Genomic DNA, 12,581 nt, shown 5'->3' with positions numbered 1-12,581 from the left:
CTTAATTTTTATATAAATATTGTGAAATTGTTTAAATGATAACAATAATTTCCGTACTACAATCTTAATGCAATAGATATTAATAAACTACTGTTTTACATCAAGCAAGCCATTTTTCTCTGTGTATAAGATGACAGAAAAGACCAACATAATATCAATATTGTTCTTTGAAAAGGAAGAGAGTCATATCATTTACAGAGGAATACAAAATCCTGTATTTAAGTATACTGGAACAGAAGGATTCAGTGTATAATATATAATTACTTGTATGCCGCCAACATTGAAGAGTGTTACCTTATTGTCCTTTGTGATTCCCTTCTCATAGTGCGCCAAAGCATTCACATAATCACCCCTAAAATAAAATAATTTATGTTAATAATGTAAATTAATAGGAACAACAACTGCAGAGATATTAAACCTGCATACTTAGGACATCCATTCCATTTATTTGTCAGCTAATAGAGTCTTATTAAAACAGTTAATCCTGTGATCACATTTTTGCAGCATTTAACATAAATTGCAATTATTTTTTCAGGTGGCCACTGCATATTCCCATTTTGTGTGATGGGCACCCCTAGTGCTGCTGCATTTCCTTTGGGAACCTTCTAGAAAGCAGCCCCTGTTGGAGCTGCATTAGCACCTTTTCCTCGGCTCCAAACATTCAGGGTAAGGTTACAAAAGTGACATATGGTCACAAATGTCTCAGTTCCCTCTTTTCTGTGGCCACTTGCAGGTATCTTCTCTCAGTATACAGGATGATTTGGGGGATTTTGATCCAAAACTCCCTTAATTTCTAGACTTCAATTGTATTATTGTTAGTTAGTAAGTGTTATGTAGTTTGTGCCATGGCATATTTCGTTTTCACTTTGACCCTATTGGCCTTGAACCTTTAATTATGGCTCATCAGGACTCTGTGGCTCAGATACGAAGGGCGGAATTAAGCATGTGTGTCATGTCCCTTCATGTTCCAAGAAGACTAAGCAGTGAGTATGCACACCTGTTTCTTGGAGAAGCCTCTTTCCTGTATCACTTCTAGGCCTTTGCACCTTGAGCTCAACAAGCAACAGAAGCTCATTTCTGAAAGAAGTGTCCTATTTTGATACCACTAATGTTGACTGAATGATTTATTTACCGACTTAAAACAGAAATAGGACACTTTTATTCCAAAATAAAAGGATTCTGAGATTTGTTCCAAAACAACAAAAAGGTGTGAATTAAAAATGATTTAGTGATATCAGTGCATATTTGCATGGAAATAAGGCCTATGTCAAGGTTTATGGCCGTTGTGCCAAAATCTTCTATGGGCCCTAGGAAGTGAGCCTTCTAAAGCTCGAAAGTCATTGGTGATGAGGCTGAATTTGACTTCTAAGGAGCTCCTTTGTATGATCTCTTTAGTACCGTAGAAACCTGGTACCCCAAGAAGCAATCTCTCAGCCACTGTTTTCCCATAAATCTCACTTACTTTACCAGATTAAGCCTGCTCAATGGCTAATCATGGGTACATACTTGAAGCAGCCATGATCCCTTACCTTGATTTGGCAGCCAAAGGGAACATGATATCAACCTGGTAGGGACAGCAATATAGTTAGGTTTGAAAGACAAGGGGAATAGGGTAGACTCCTTGTCTCTACTAGACTGCTGACCTGGAAGTCTGGCTCTCCTTTTTCACAAATATGCAGGAGATAGGATGACCCAGCGTGACCTGGGAAGGACAGGCCTGGGCATTTAAATACCAAGCTGTCTTCTACTCTCAGCAGTGGAGATAAAAGATGGTAGGTAGGAGAAAGCGACGCCAAACTGACACTACTCTGCAACTAAACCTCTGGTTAACAGTCTATTTTGTTTGCATTGCAAAGTTTGCCGGTTGGTGCGCACTTCATTTTTTCTTTTATGGGCACTTAAATCGATCATGAGCAGCTATTTTTGTGAACCATGTCTCCAGAGTAGTTTTCTGTGGATACTCCCAACTTCCCTGGTACAGCAGCTGCAGGACCTCTCAGGGATTCTGTATAGCACTGCAATGAGCTGGAGAGGCTCAAACAAATCAAGATCTTTGTGGAAATGCTTTCAGGACATTGCTAGTACTTTTCTACTCAGTAGGAGTACTAGTTCAATATTACAATACTACATTTTTACAAGAGAACATACGTGAATTCAAGCTGCATAGCATACTCCTTTGATATGAAAGGGATCTGGTCTGGGGCCAAACGCTTAGCCAGCTGCAGTGCGCTGTCCCAGTGCTGCAAATCTCTTCTCATCTGTTACCAAAAGAAATTCTTTGAAGTCAGCTTTTTTGGGGGGAAGAGGGGGGAAACAATTTTCTGATGTAAGCATCAAATACTGAATCATTATATTATTTTCTAGTATTATAAATACAATTATCAATGTTAGAATCTTGACTGGATTCAACAGAAAGTTTGAGACAGATGATAGCAAGGTGATATTGTAATAAGAGGCATAATACATACTTATCTTAAGCAATTGACAGACCCATATCATTATGACTCAAAAGGTTTAGAAATACTACAAAACTGTGCAGAATTATCACCATGCAAAATAATCAGGTAGTAGCGCAGCGGTAGCAACCTATGGCATGGGTGCTGAAGGCGGTCCTTGAGCTAATTTTCAGTGGCACTCACACTGTGCGGGTCCTGGCCACCTGTCTGGGGGGCTCTGCATTTTAATTTAATTTTAAATGAAGCTTCTTAAACATTTTAAAAACCTTATTTACATACAACAATAGTTTAGTTATATATTACAGACTTATAGAAAGAGGTCTTCTAAAAACATTAAAATGTATTACTGGCACACGAAACCTTAAATTAGAGTGAATAAATGAAGACTCGGCACACCACTTCTGAAAGGTTGCCGACCCCTGTAGTAGCGTATATTAGGTTGGCAAGAAAAACAATTAACATCTGACAACGTTTTAGGCAACTTAACTGGGTACCTCAAGTGCAGCAACAGGACAGGTGGATGCCAGATATAAATCCTGAGCCAAATTAAAGTCATTAGTAAACATGGCAAGATGTCCAGCTAAGAGGTTGTGGTCTTCTATTCCCTGTAAATAAAAATACTGAGTGCTACAACTGTCCAGAAGAAGACCATATTACAAACTCTGTCATCTATTACTAATTTTTAAAAAAGATTCTACAGATCCACCTGTCAGGTCATGTCTATGCATGTGTCACACTTGTCACCCAGAAAAAACATGGCACATACTTTTGCTGTATCATATGCACAGTTACATAATTTGTTAAAACCTCTCTCATTACACAAGAAATGGGACATTTCTCAATGTACATGTAAGGATGCCATCAAATAGGAAAGGGCAGATTCTACCCCACTACATGGCAGTCAGCAAAATGTGAGGGCCCAGTTTGAAAGCCCTCATTTGAACAGTTCCAGTAAAGCTCATGGGACTCCATACGTAAGTAAGAGTTGCAGAAGTGGATACCAGTACTTACACAAATCAGAATTTTTTTTTTTTTAAGGTTTCTGCATTTCACAAAAACAGCCAAGGCATTCAAAGTGACACATTTTTTTAATTGTTTTTAAATGAAAAAATGTTTGAATGCCATTACCATTAAAACTGCAATATTATATTCCTCCTGGAGGCATTCTGCACCAAAAATTAAAAATTCTGTGCGAAAAATTAAAAATTTTGCACTCAATATTTTAAAATTCTGTAAAATTCTTCACATTTTGTGTGTCAAAATAACACTACATCAGGGATCGGCAACTTTTGGCACGCAGCTCGCCAGGATAAACCCTCTGGTGGGCTGGGTTGGTTTGTTTACCTACTGCGTCCTCAGGTTCAGCCAATCGCAGTTCCCACTGGCTGCGGTTCGCTGCTACAAGACAATGGGGGCTGCAGGAAGTGGCGCGGGCCGAGGGATGTGCTGGCTGCCGCTTCCCGCCGCCCCCGTTGGCCTGGAGCAGCACACCGCAGCCAGTGGTTGCCATGATTGGCCGAACCCGCGCACGTGGCAGGTAAACAAATCGGCTCGGCCCGCCAGGGTGCTTACCCTTGCGAGCCGCCTGCAAAGGTTGCCGATCCCTGCACTACATAATCGCACCAATTTCAATTATTTTGGACATTTATTTCAAATACCGGTCAGCAAGTATGTCTGTAACGATTGTGACAAAGTTCTGTCCTTGACTCCGTGGGTCTTGTGTTTCCTGGCAGATTTTTGCTAGCCTCAGAGGCTCCCTGTGACCCTCCACGTAGCCCTTCTCTCTCTAGATGCAAGGGTCACAGCTTATCCTGCCATTTTCATCATAAGCCAACAATGGAGGTGAGGAGACTTTTTGGAAATAGAATCATAGAATATCAGGGTTGGAAGGGATCTTAGGAGGTCATCTAGTCCAACCCCCTGCTTAAAGCAGGACCAAATTCCCAACTAAATCATCCCAGCCCGGGCTCTGTCAAGCCTGACCTTAAAAACCTCTAAGGAAGGAGATTCCACCACCTCCCTAGGTAACCCATTCCAGTGCTTCACCACCCTCCTAGTGAAAAAGTTTTCCTAATATCCAACCTAAAACTTCCCCCACTGCAACTTGAGACCATTACTCCTTGTCTTGTCATCTGCCACCACTGAGAACAGTCTAGATCCATCCGCTTTGGAACCCCCTTTCAGGTAGTTGAAAGCAGCTATCAAATCCCGCCTCATTCTTCTCTTCTGCAGACTAAACAATCCCAGTTCCCTTAGCCTCACCTCGCAGGTAAGGTGCTCCATCCCCCTAATCATTTTTGTTGCCCTCCGCTGGACTCTTTCCAATTTTTCCACATCCTTCTTGTAGTGTGAGGCCCAAAACTGGACACAGTACTCCAGATGAGGCCTCACCAATGTCGAATAGAGGGGAATGATCTCATCCCTCGATCTGCTGGCAATACCCCTACTTATACAGCCTAAAATGCCGTTAGTCTTCTTGGCAACAAGGGTACACTCTTGACTCATATCCAGCTTCTCGTCCACTGTAACCCCTAGGTCCTTTTCTGCAGAACGGCTTCCTAGCCATTCGGTCCCTAGTCTGTAACAGAGAATGGGATTCTTCCGTTCTAAGTGCAGGATTCTGCACTTGTCCTTTTTGAACCTCATCAGGTTTCTTTTGGCCCAGTCCTCTAATTTGTCTAGGTCTCTGTGTATCCTATCCCTACCCTCCAGCGTATCTACCACTCCTCCCAGTTTAGTGTCATCTGCAAACTTGCTGAGAGTGCAGTCCACGCCATCCTCCAGATCATTAATGAAGATATTGAACAAAACCAGCCCCAGGACTGACCCTTGAGGCACTCTGTTTGAAACCGTTGATGTTGAGTGGGGGCTGCTGTGGGGAAGTGGCCCAGGGAATCGGCATCACATTAGCTATCCTCCAGTCATCTGGTACAGAAGCTGATTTAAATGATAGGTTACATACCATAGTATATGTACAGTACATGCAATACTACAGTGCTGCATGCAAATCAACTAATTAAGGAGGGATTCCAGCAACTAACACACTCTGGAATATGCAAGCTGTCTAGAGATGGCTCTGGTTTCTCAATACATACTCTTCCTCTCCCTCTAAGATACTGACACCTCTAAAATAATTCTTCTTCAATATAAACACACAACACCAGAATTCCAGCAATCTTAAAAGTGCATTTAAAATCTTAATCTTTTTATAAAAATGTTTGGTAATTACTTTTAAATGTTACCTTTATTTGCTCTAGTGACATCACCATCCCAACATTTCCAATTGTTCGATAAACACGTATTGCAAACTCCAATTCCATGTGATGTAGGCAAGTTCTGGCCAGTTCATTCCAACCAGATTGATCATTCAGAAGTTTGCATACCTCCCATGCTTCAGAAAACCTATGCAGGGTGAAAAACAAAACTCAAATAAACAAACAGTTGCATTCAATGTGTATTTTCTTAGAACATTTTCTCTTAAACCTCAAAAACTAGTTAACCTTAAAGCAGAGGGAAACTGGGGACTGAATAATTTCTAGGTTTTGGGTAAATTGCTAGGAGCCCTCTGACAGGAAAAAGCAGGGCCACATGAATACACCAGCCTGCAGTTTATACCAAAATTGCCCCACCTTTCTTCTTCAGAAACATACTTTCTTTCCCTGGCTTACTTCTCACCTTGCACTACACCCTCTCAGTGTACTGTTTTTTGCTCCCTTAGGCCTGGTCTACACTGTGTGGGGGGGGAAGGGGGTGGGAAAATCGATCCAAGATACGCAACTTCAGCTATGAGAATAGCATAGCTGAAGTCAACGTATCTTAGATCGAATTAAAATTACTTTGCGTCCTTGCGGCACGTCGCAAAACCCCCGTCGACTTTGCTTTCACCTCTCACCGAGCTGGAGTTCAGCAGTTGATGGGAGAGTGATCGGGGATCAATTTATTGCGTCTACACTACACGTGATAAATTGATCTCTCATAGATCGATCACTACCCACCGAATTGGCGGGTAGCGTAGATGTACCCTAAGAATGGAAGAAGTGGGTGGCATACACTTTCAGTGAGTTTTGAGACAGAAGCTACCATGCAGCCCAGAATACTCTGTAAAGTAAGAGCTACAGTAATTTATTCAAGTGAGAAAAAGCATCATTGGGTCATTTGTTATTTGGCTACCCAGACAGACTAAGCACTTATACAGAATGATGGTTCAATATAATTTTATCGATATTCAGCAAGAGATTTTTAGAACACCAATGTATGCTGTACTGTGTGCTTCAATCACTGAAGGAAATGATTAACCCAATATAATTAAAAAGCAGACTTACCTTTTCAGCATTAAAGTCTGAGTAAGTATTTGTTTCAGCTCATTAAATCCGGTGTCTTTCACAATGCCAAGGAAACTATGAGTACTAAGATAGATATTGTTTGTTTTCCCACTCTGAGTCTGACAGGTTAATTCTCCATTATACAAAAGCAATGGTTTGTGGGAAAATGGAACCTTGGTACCACCTGCCAAAATAACCTTGGACCCTGTTTTAGGAGAACAGAAAAAAAAAGGTTATTTAAAATGCTCCTGCATTATGACATGTTTAGCAACCAGTTGCAGTTGTGAACAGTTAAGAAATGTAAGAGTGAAGGAATCTTATTCTGAAAATACCAACAGCTTTGTTCTTTTATCCTTTGGCATAGCAGCAGCACTACACCTGGACCAGTCTGACTAATTAAAGGTCTCCTGTTTGGCATTCATCATCTACTGTATGTACCTAGTGTCAAAGTATATGTCAAAAAAGAATTTGAAGAACAACTAACAAAAGACACAAAGAGAGCTAATTGTTTTTTAAAGTACTTCAGAAGCAGGAAGCCTGCCAAACACTCAGTGGATGACAGAGGTGCTAAAGGAGCATTCAAGAATGACAAGTCCACTGCAGAGAACCTAAATGAATTCGTTGCATTGGTCTTCACTGCAGAGGATGTGAGGGAGATTCCCACACCTGAGCCATTCTTGTTAAGTGACAAGTCTGAGGAACTGTCCCAGACTGAAATGTCAATAGAGGTGGTTTTGGAACAAACTGATAAATTAAACAGTAATAAGTCACTAGGACCAGACAGTATTCACTCAAAAGTTATGAAGGAACTCAAAAATATGAAATTGCAGAACTACTAACTATGGTATGTAACCTATTGCTTAAATCAGTCTCTGTAACAGATCACTGGAGGACAGCTAATACAATGCAAATTTTCAAAAAAGGCTCCTAGCAATTACAGGCTGGTAAGACTAACTTCAATATCAGGCAGATTGGTTGAAACTATAGTAAAGAACAGAACTATCAGATACATAGATTAACACAATATGTTGGGGAAGAATCATCCTAGCTTTTGTAAAGGAACATCATGCCTCACCAATCTATAAGAATTCTTTGAGGGTGTCAACAAGTGTGTTGACAAGGGTGATCCAGTCAATATTGTATACTTGGACTTTCAGAAAGCCTTTACCTAGGTCCCAAACCTTAAGCTCTTAAGCTTAAACTTAAGCTCCTAAAGGCTCTTATGCAAAATAAACTATCATGGGATAAGAGGTAAGGTTCTCTCATGAATCAGTAACTGGTTAGATACAGGAAATAAAATGTAGGAATGGTCTAGTTTCACAGTGGAGAGGGGTAAATAGTGGGGTGCCTGAAAGATCTGTATGGCAACCTGTGCTGTTCAACATATCCATAAATGATCTGGAAAAGGGCACAATTTGCAGACAATACCAAATTTCTCAGCACAGTAAACTCCAAAGCTGACTGCGAAGAGTTAAAAAGGGATCTCATTAATCTGGGTAATTGGGTAACAAAATGGCAAATGAAATTCAATGTTGGTAAGTGTGAAGTAATACACATTGGAAAACACTCAATTCTACATATAAAACGATGTAGCAAGCTTAACTTCTGTACCCGAAAAGATATTGGAGCAAATTCAAGAAAAAGATCTTGGTATCATTGTGGATAGTTCTCTGAAAACAACTGCTCAATGTGTAGTGGCAGTCGAAAAAGCTAACCGAATATTAGGAAAGGGATAGATAGTAAGACAGAAAAGAGGAGATTACCTGTAACTGGAGGTTCTTTGAGATGCGTGATCTCTATCTGTATTCCACTGACGGTTTACACATGCACACCATGGGTCTGGAGTGGAGAATTAGAAAGTACTGTTCATCGGCCTGCACATGTGCCCTGACTTGTCTCATGTTTTTTTCTGAAGAGATAAAAGGCGGAACAGGCAACTCCAGTTCCTTTTCCACTGCAAATCCAGCAAATCTGCAGCAGAAGGCAAGGAGGGTGGGAAATGGAATAGAGATAGGGGCCACGCATTTCGAAGAACCTCCAGTTAACAGGTCAGTAAACTCCTCTTCTTGAAGGGATAAGCCCTATTGTATTCCATTAAGGGTGACTAACATGTGGTACCTAAGTCAGAGGAGGGTGCAAAGATGCAGATGGAAAAGATAAGCAGAGGACAGCCACGCCCTGAAGGCGGCATCTGTCACTGAGTCCTTCACCAAGGCATAATGGTGCAAAGATGTGTACTGAATTCCATGTGGCTGCTCTACATATATCCCAAATCAGCACATGGTGGAGGCAGGCCATGGGTGAAGCCTGGGCTCCCACAGAATGGCCTAGACCCCTAAGGGTAATGGGAGGACAGAAAATTGATATCATAGTGTAATGCATCCCAAAATCCACTTGGAGATTAGCTGTGTAGAGATTGCCTGCCTCTTAACTGTTTCAGCTATTGCAACAATCAATCTGGTGGTTTTCCTGATTGGTCTTGGCCTCTGTAGGCAGAAGGCCAAGGCCCAACGGACATTGAGGGAGTGGAGTTGCAGTTCTTCTTCAGAGTTGTGTGGTTTCAGGAAGAAAGCAGGTAAGTAAATGGATCGATTAACGTGAAACTGGGAAATAACCATTAGCAAAATGTTGGGATGCAGATGCAAGGAGACTATCTTTATAGAAAATGATGAAAGGAGGGTTTGTCATCATGGCCCCAAACTTACTAACCCTTCCTGCTGAAGTGACAGCAATGAGGAAGGCGACCTTCATGGAGCGGGACATAGAACATGATGCCAGCAGTTCAAAGGGCGGTTTTGTTAGCATGGATAAAACCAGGTTGAGGTCCCACTGGGGAGTGATGGGTTGTACAGGTGGGAAGGTTCTGATGAGGCCTTTCCAAAACCTAGCAGTCAATGGTGGTGTAGCAGAGTGGACGCCTTCACCTGCCCTGAAGGGGTTAAAAACAGCCCTGGGAAGGAGCTGTGGCTGGAGAAAGCAGCCTTTAGGCTGGGCTGATTGGGGAAGTGGCTGCAGCTGGGGCCACACCCCAAACTGAGCAACAGGTCCTCATAAGGCGGCCAGAGGAGCTAGAAGCAGTCAGTCTCTCTCTAGCTGTAGAGGGAGATGGGCCTGCCTGCCAGGAGCTAGAGACAAAGTACCTGAGGGGAGCCGGGCTGAGGACAGGCTGAGGAGCGGGGGAGCTCTAGTCTAGAAAGCCCCAGGCTGAGGCCTAGCATTAGGTTAAAAGGTACTGGGGGTTGCAGAGGGCAACCCAGGGGAAGGCTAGGACAGCAGGTCCAAACCCCGTTGCCTATGATGAGTGGCTGATACTGCAGTCTGCCACAGTGAACGGGGGCAAGATGGAGACTGGGCAGTAGCCATATACTGAGGCAAAGTGGCGATAGAGGGTGGAGGTTCCCCGGGAAGGGGAAACCCTCAGAGAAAGGGGTGACTGCTTGGGGGCAGCACTCCACATAAAAGGGCACCGGGTCCAGGGAGGGACACAGGGCCAGAGGACAGGTGGATCACCGGCCTGCAGAGGGCGCTCCGGAGCTGGAACTGAGCTAATTCCCAGAAGTAACCAGCAGGAGGTGTGGCAGGGGTGAGTCCGCATGTCTACAGGTGGGTAAAGACAGAGTGTTCTTCCATGTCAGGGGGTAAAAGGCACTAACTGCTGCTAGGTAGACCTTAAGAGAGCGAGGGCAAGCCCTGATGCCTTCAAGGATAGTAGGTAGTTCCGGAGGTGGGGAATCCCTTGCACTCTGCCCAGGAGGTGAAGCATTTCCACTTGGCTCAGTAACAACTCCTAGCGGATTCCTTCCTGCTGCTGAAGAGGATGTTTTGCACGTCTTTTGAACACACCCTTTCTAAAGAATATGCACATCCAAATACCCTGCTCTGAGGTGAAATGCATGTGGATTGGGATGGTTGATGCCACCGTTGTACTGCATCAGGAGATCAGGGAAAGCAGGGCTGGGAATTGGGGGACAAGCAGACATATGAAGGAGGTTGGGAAAACAAAACTGTCTGGGCCAGGAAGGGATGATCACGATCACTGTCGCTCTGTCTTGTCTGATCTTGTGTAGTACTCATGGTAGGAGCTGAGAGAGGAGGGAAAGCGTAATTGAGTTGGTCCAATGAGGAGATGACGAAAGCATCACTCAGAGCTTCAGACCTCCTCTGGAGCAATATGGGCTGCATTCTCTATTCACTGGGGATGTGAAGAGATCTCTGGTCAGAGTTCCTCACTTGTCGAAGATGTCCTGTACCATTGTGTCATGGAGTTCCTACTTATGGTCAATCATGAACTGTGTGCTGAGCAAGTCTGCAGTCACATTGTGTATTCCTGGGAGATAGGCTGCAGATAAGATGATCTGGTGGGTGATGCACCGGTTCCAAAGGGTGACTGCTTCGGAGCACAGAGTCATTGACCTCGTGCCACCATTTGTTGCAAAGAGTCGTGGTGTTGTCCAACATTATGAGAATCTGATTGGAATAGATGAGCAGGAGAAAGGCCTACATGCCATCCTTTCAGCTCAGAGCTCCAGAATGTTGATATGCATTCTGGACTCCCAAAGAGTCCATGTTTCCTGTGTCATGTGTTCACCCATGTACGCTCCCCAGCCTACAAGGGATGCATCAGTGATAACTGTCTTGTGTGGGAAGCGAGGGTGGGAAGGGAACCCTACGTGTTCCCTCTACCAGTGAAGGGATGAGATTACTATGCGTGAGTGCGTGGGGGAGGACTGTGAGCATGCGGTCCATGGCATGATGGTTGGGTGAGTAAATCAACTGGAGCCATATCTGAAGGCAGCGAAGATGCAGATTTATGTGCATGAGGCCATGTGTCCCAGGAAGGATAGGAAAGTCGTGGCTGTGACTGAAGCACTGTTGACTATATGAGTTATGAGTTCTTGGCAGGTAGGCTTATGCAGAGACTGAATTGATAGTGGCCCTAAAAAGTCTAGCCATTGCATTGGATTTAAGGTTGATTTTTGGCATTGATATTGACCCAGAGAGAACAAAGGAGGATGATCAACATGGAGGTTAAAACCTGGGCTTCATGTCTGGACCGTGCTGCTAGAAGCCAGTCATTGAGATATGGGAATATGAGGACCATAACTCCTGATTTGGGTTGCTACAATGGAGAAAATCTTGGTGAAAACTCTAGGATGTGTGGATTTATCACAGCGTTTATTAATACATTTAGCACAGTCACAAACACTCCAACTCAGTAAGGTACATACTACAGAATGTGCATCTGCACATCCATAAGGAGCACTGAAAGAAAAGAAAACACAAACAAAAACTTTACTTACCAGAAAGTACTGAAAACTCAGTCTTCTCCCTCCCTACTCTCCACATGTCCTAGAGACCACGGCCCATATCCTGTACTCTGCCAGGCTAACAGTCTCTGGGCCTTTAATTTGTGATTTCTAAGCCAATATGAAATGAAAAGTCACTGAGACTTTGACCAGCAGCTAATACATGCCTACAGAAACTGTAGGGGAAGTGCTTTTGGGCACTCTGTTTAGGAGGAAAAGGGGAAGTAGGCAAAACAAATTGCTTCTGACAGAATAATAGGGACCCATAAAAAACAAGTAATTACAACCTGGATGTCAAACACATGGATACCTGGGAGATGGTTTGGAATCTTGGGGAGCATGGGCTGTTATAGCAGGGACAAGGGAGAGACAAGAGAGAACATGGGTCGAAATCAAATCAGTATCTTATGTGTATACTAAAGCAAGTAGTATGGGGTATAAGCAGGAAGAACTTGAAATGCTAGTTGTTAAACACAACTATGACATAGTTAGCATCA

General features: G+C 43.2%; 1 protein-coding gene across 3 annotated transcripts in view; it reads right to left on the bottom strand.

The window, feature by feature from the left end:
• The window catches only part of WDR19 (WD repeat domain 19), a 126,749-nt gene that overhangs the window by 53,870 nt on the left and 60,298 nt on the right, over nucleotides 1–12,581 (bottom strand). For all 3 annotated transcript variants that reach the window (XR_004000798.1, XM_030565629.1, XM_030565628.1), the window contains exons 17-21: nucleotides 6,779–6,983; nucleotides 5,699–5,858; nucleotides 2,951–3,061; nucleotides 2,149–2,258; nucleotides 295–352 (exon numbers count right to left, since the gene is read on the bottom strand). Coding sequence is in view for 2 of the 3 variants with exons in the window: in XM_030565629.1 (XP_030421489.1) it covers nucleotides 295–352; nucleotides 2,149–2,258; nucleotides 2,951–3,061; nucleotides 5,699–5,858; nucleotides 6,779–6,983 (644 nt within the window). In the remaining variant the exon portion in view is untranslated. The remainder of the gene's footprint in view (nucleotides 1–294; nucleotides 353–2,148; nucleotides 2,259–2,950; nucleotides 3,062–5,698; nucleotides 5,859–6,778; nucleotides 6,984–12,581) is intronic.

Source organism: Gopherus evgoodei, chromosome 5 (genome assembly GCF_007399415.2).
Source record: "Gopherus evgoodei ecotype Sinaloan lineage chromosome 5, rGopEvg1_v1.p, whole genome shotgun sequence".
NCBI lineage: Eukaryota > Metazoa > Chordata > Testudines > Testudinidae > Gopherus > Gopherus evgoodei.
This window is presented reverse-complemented; position numbering and strand designations above follow the sequence as displayed.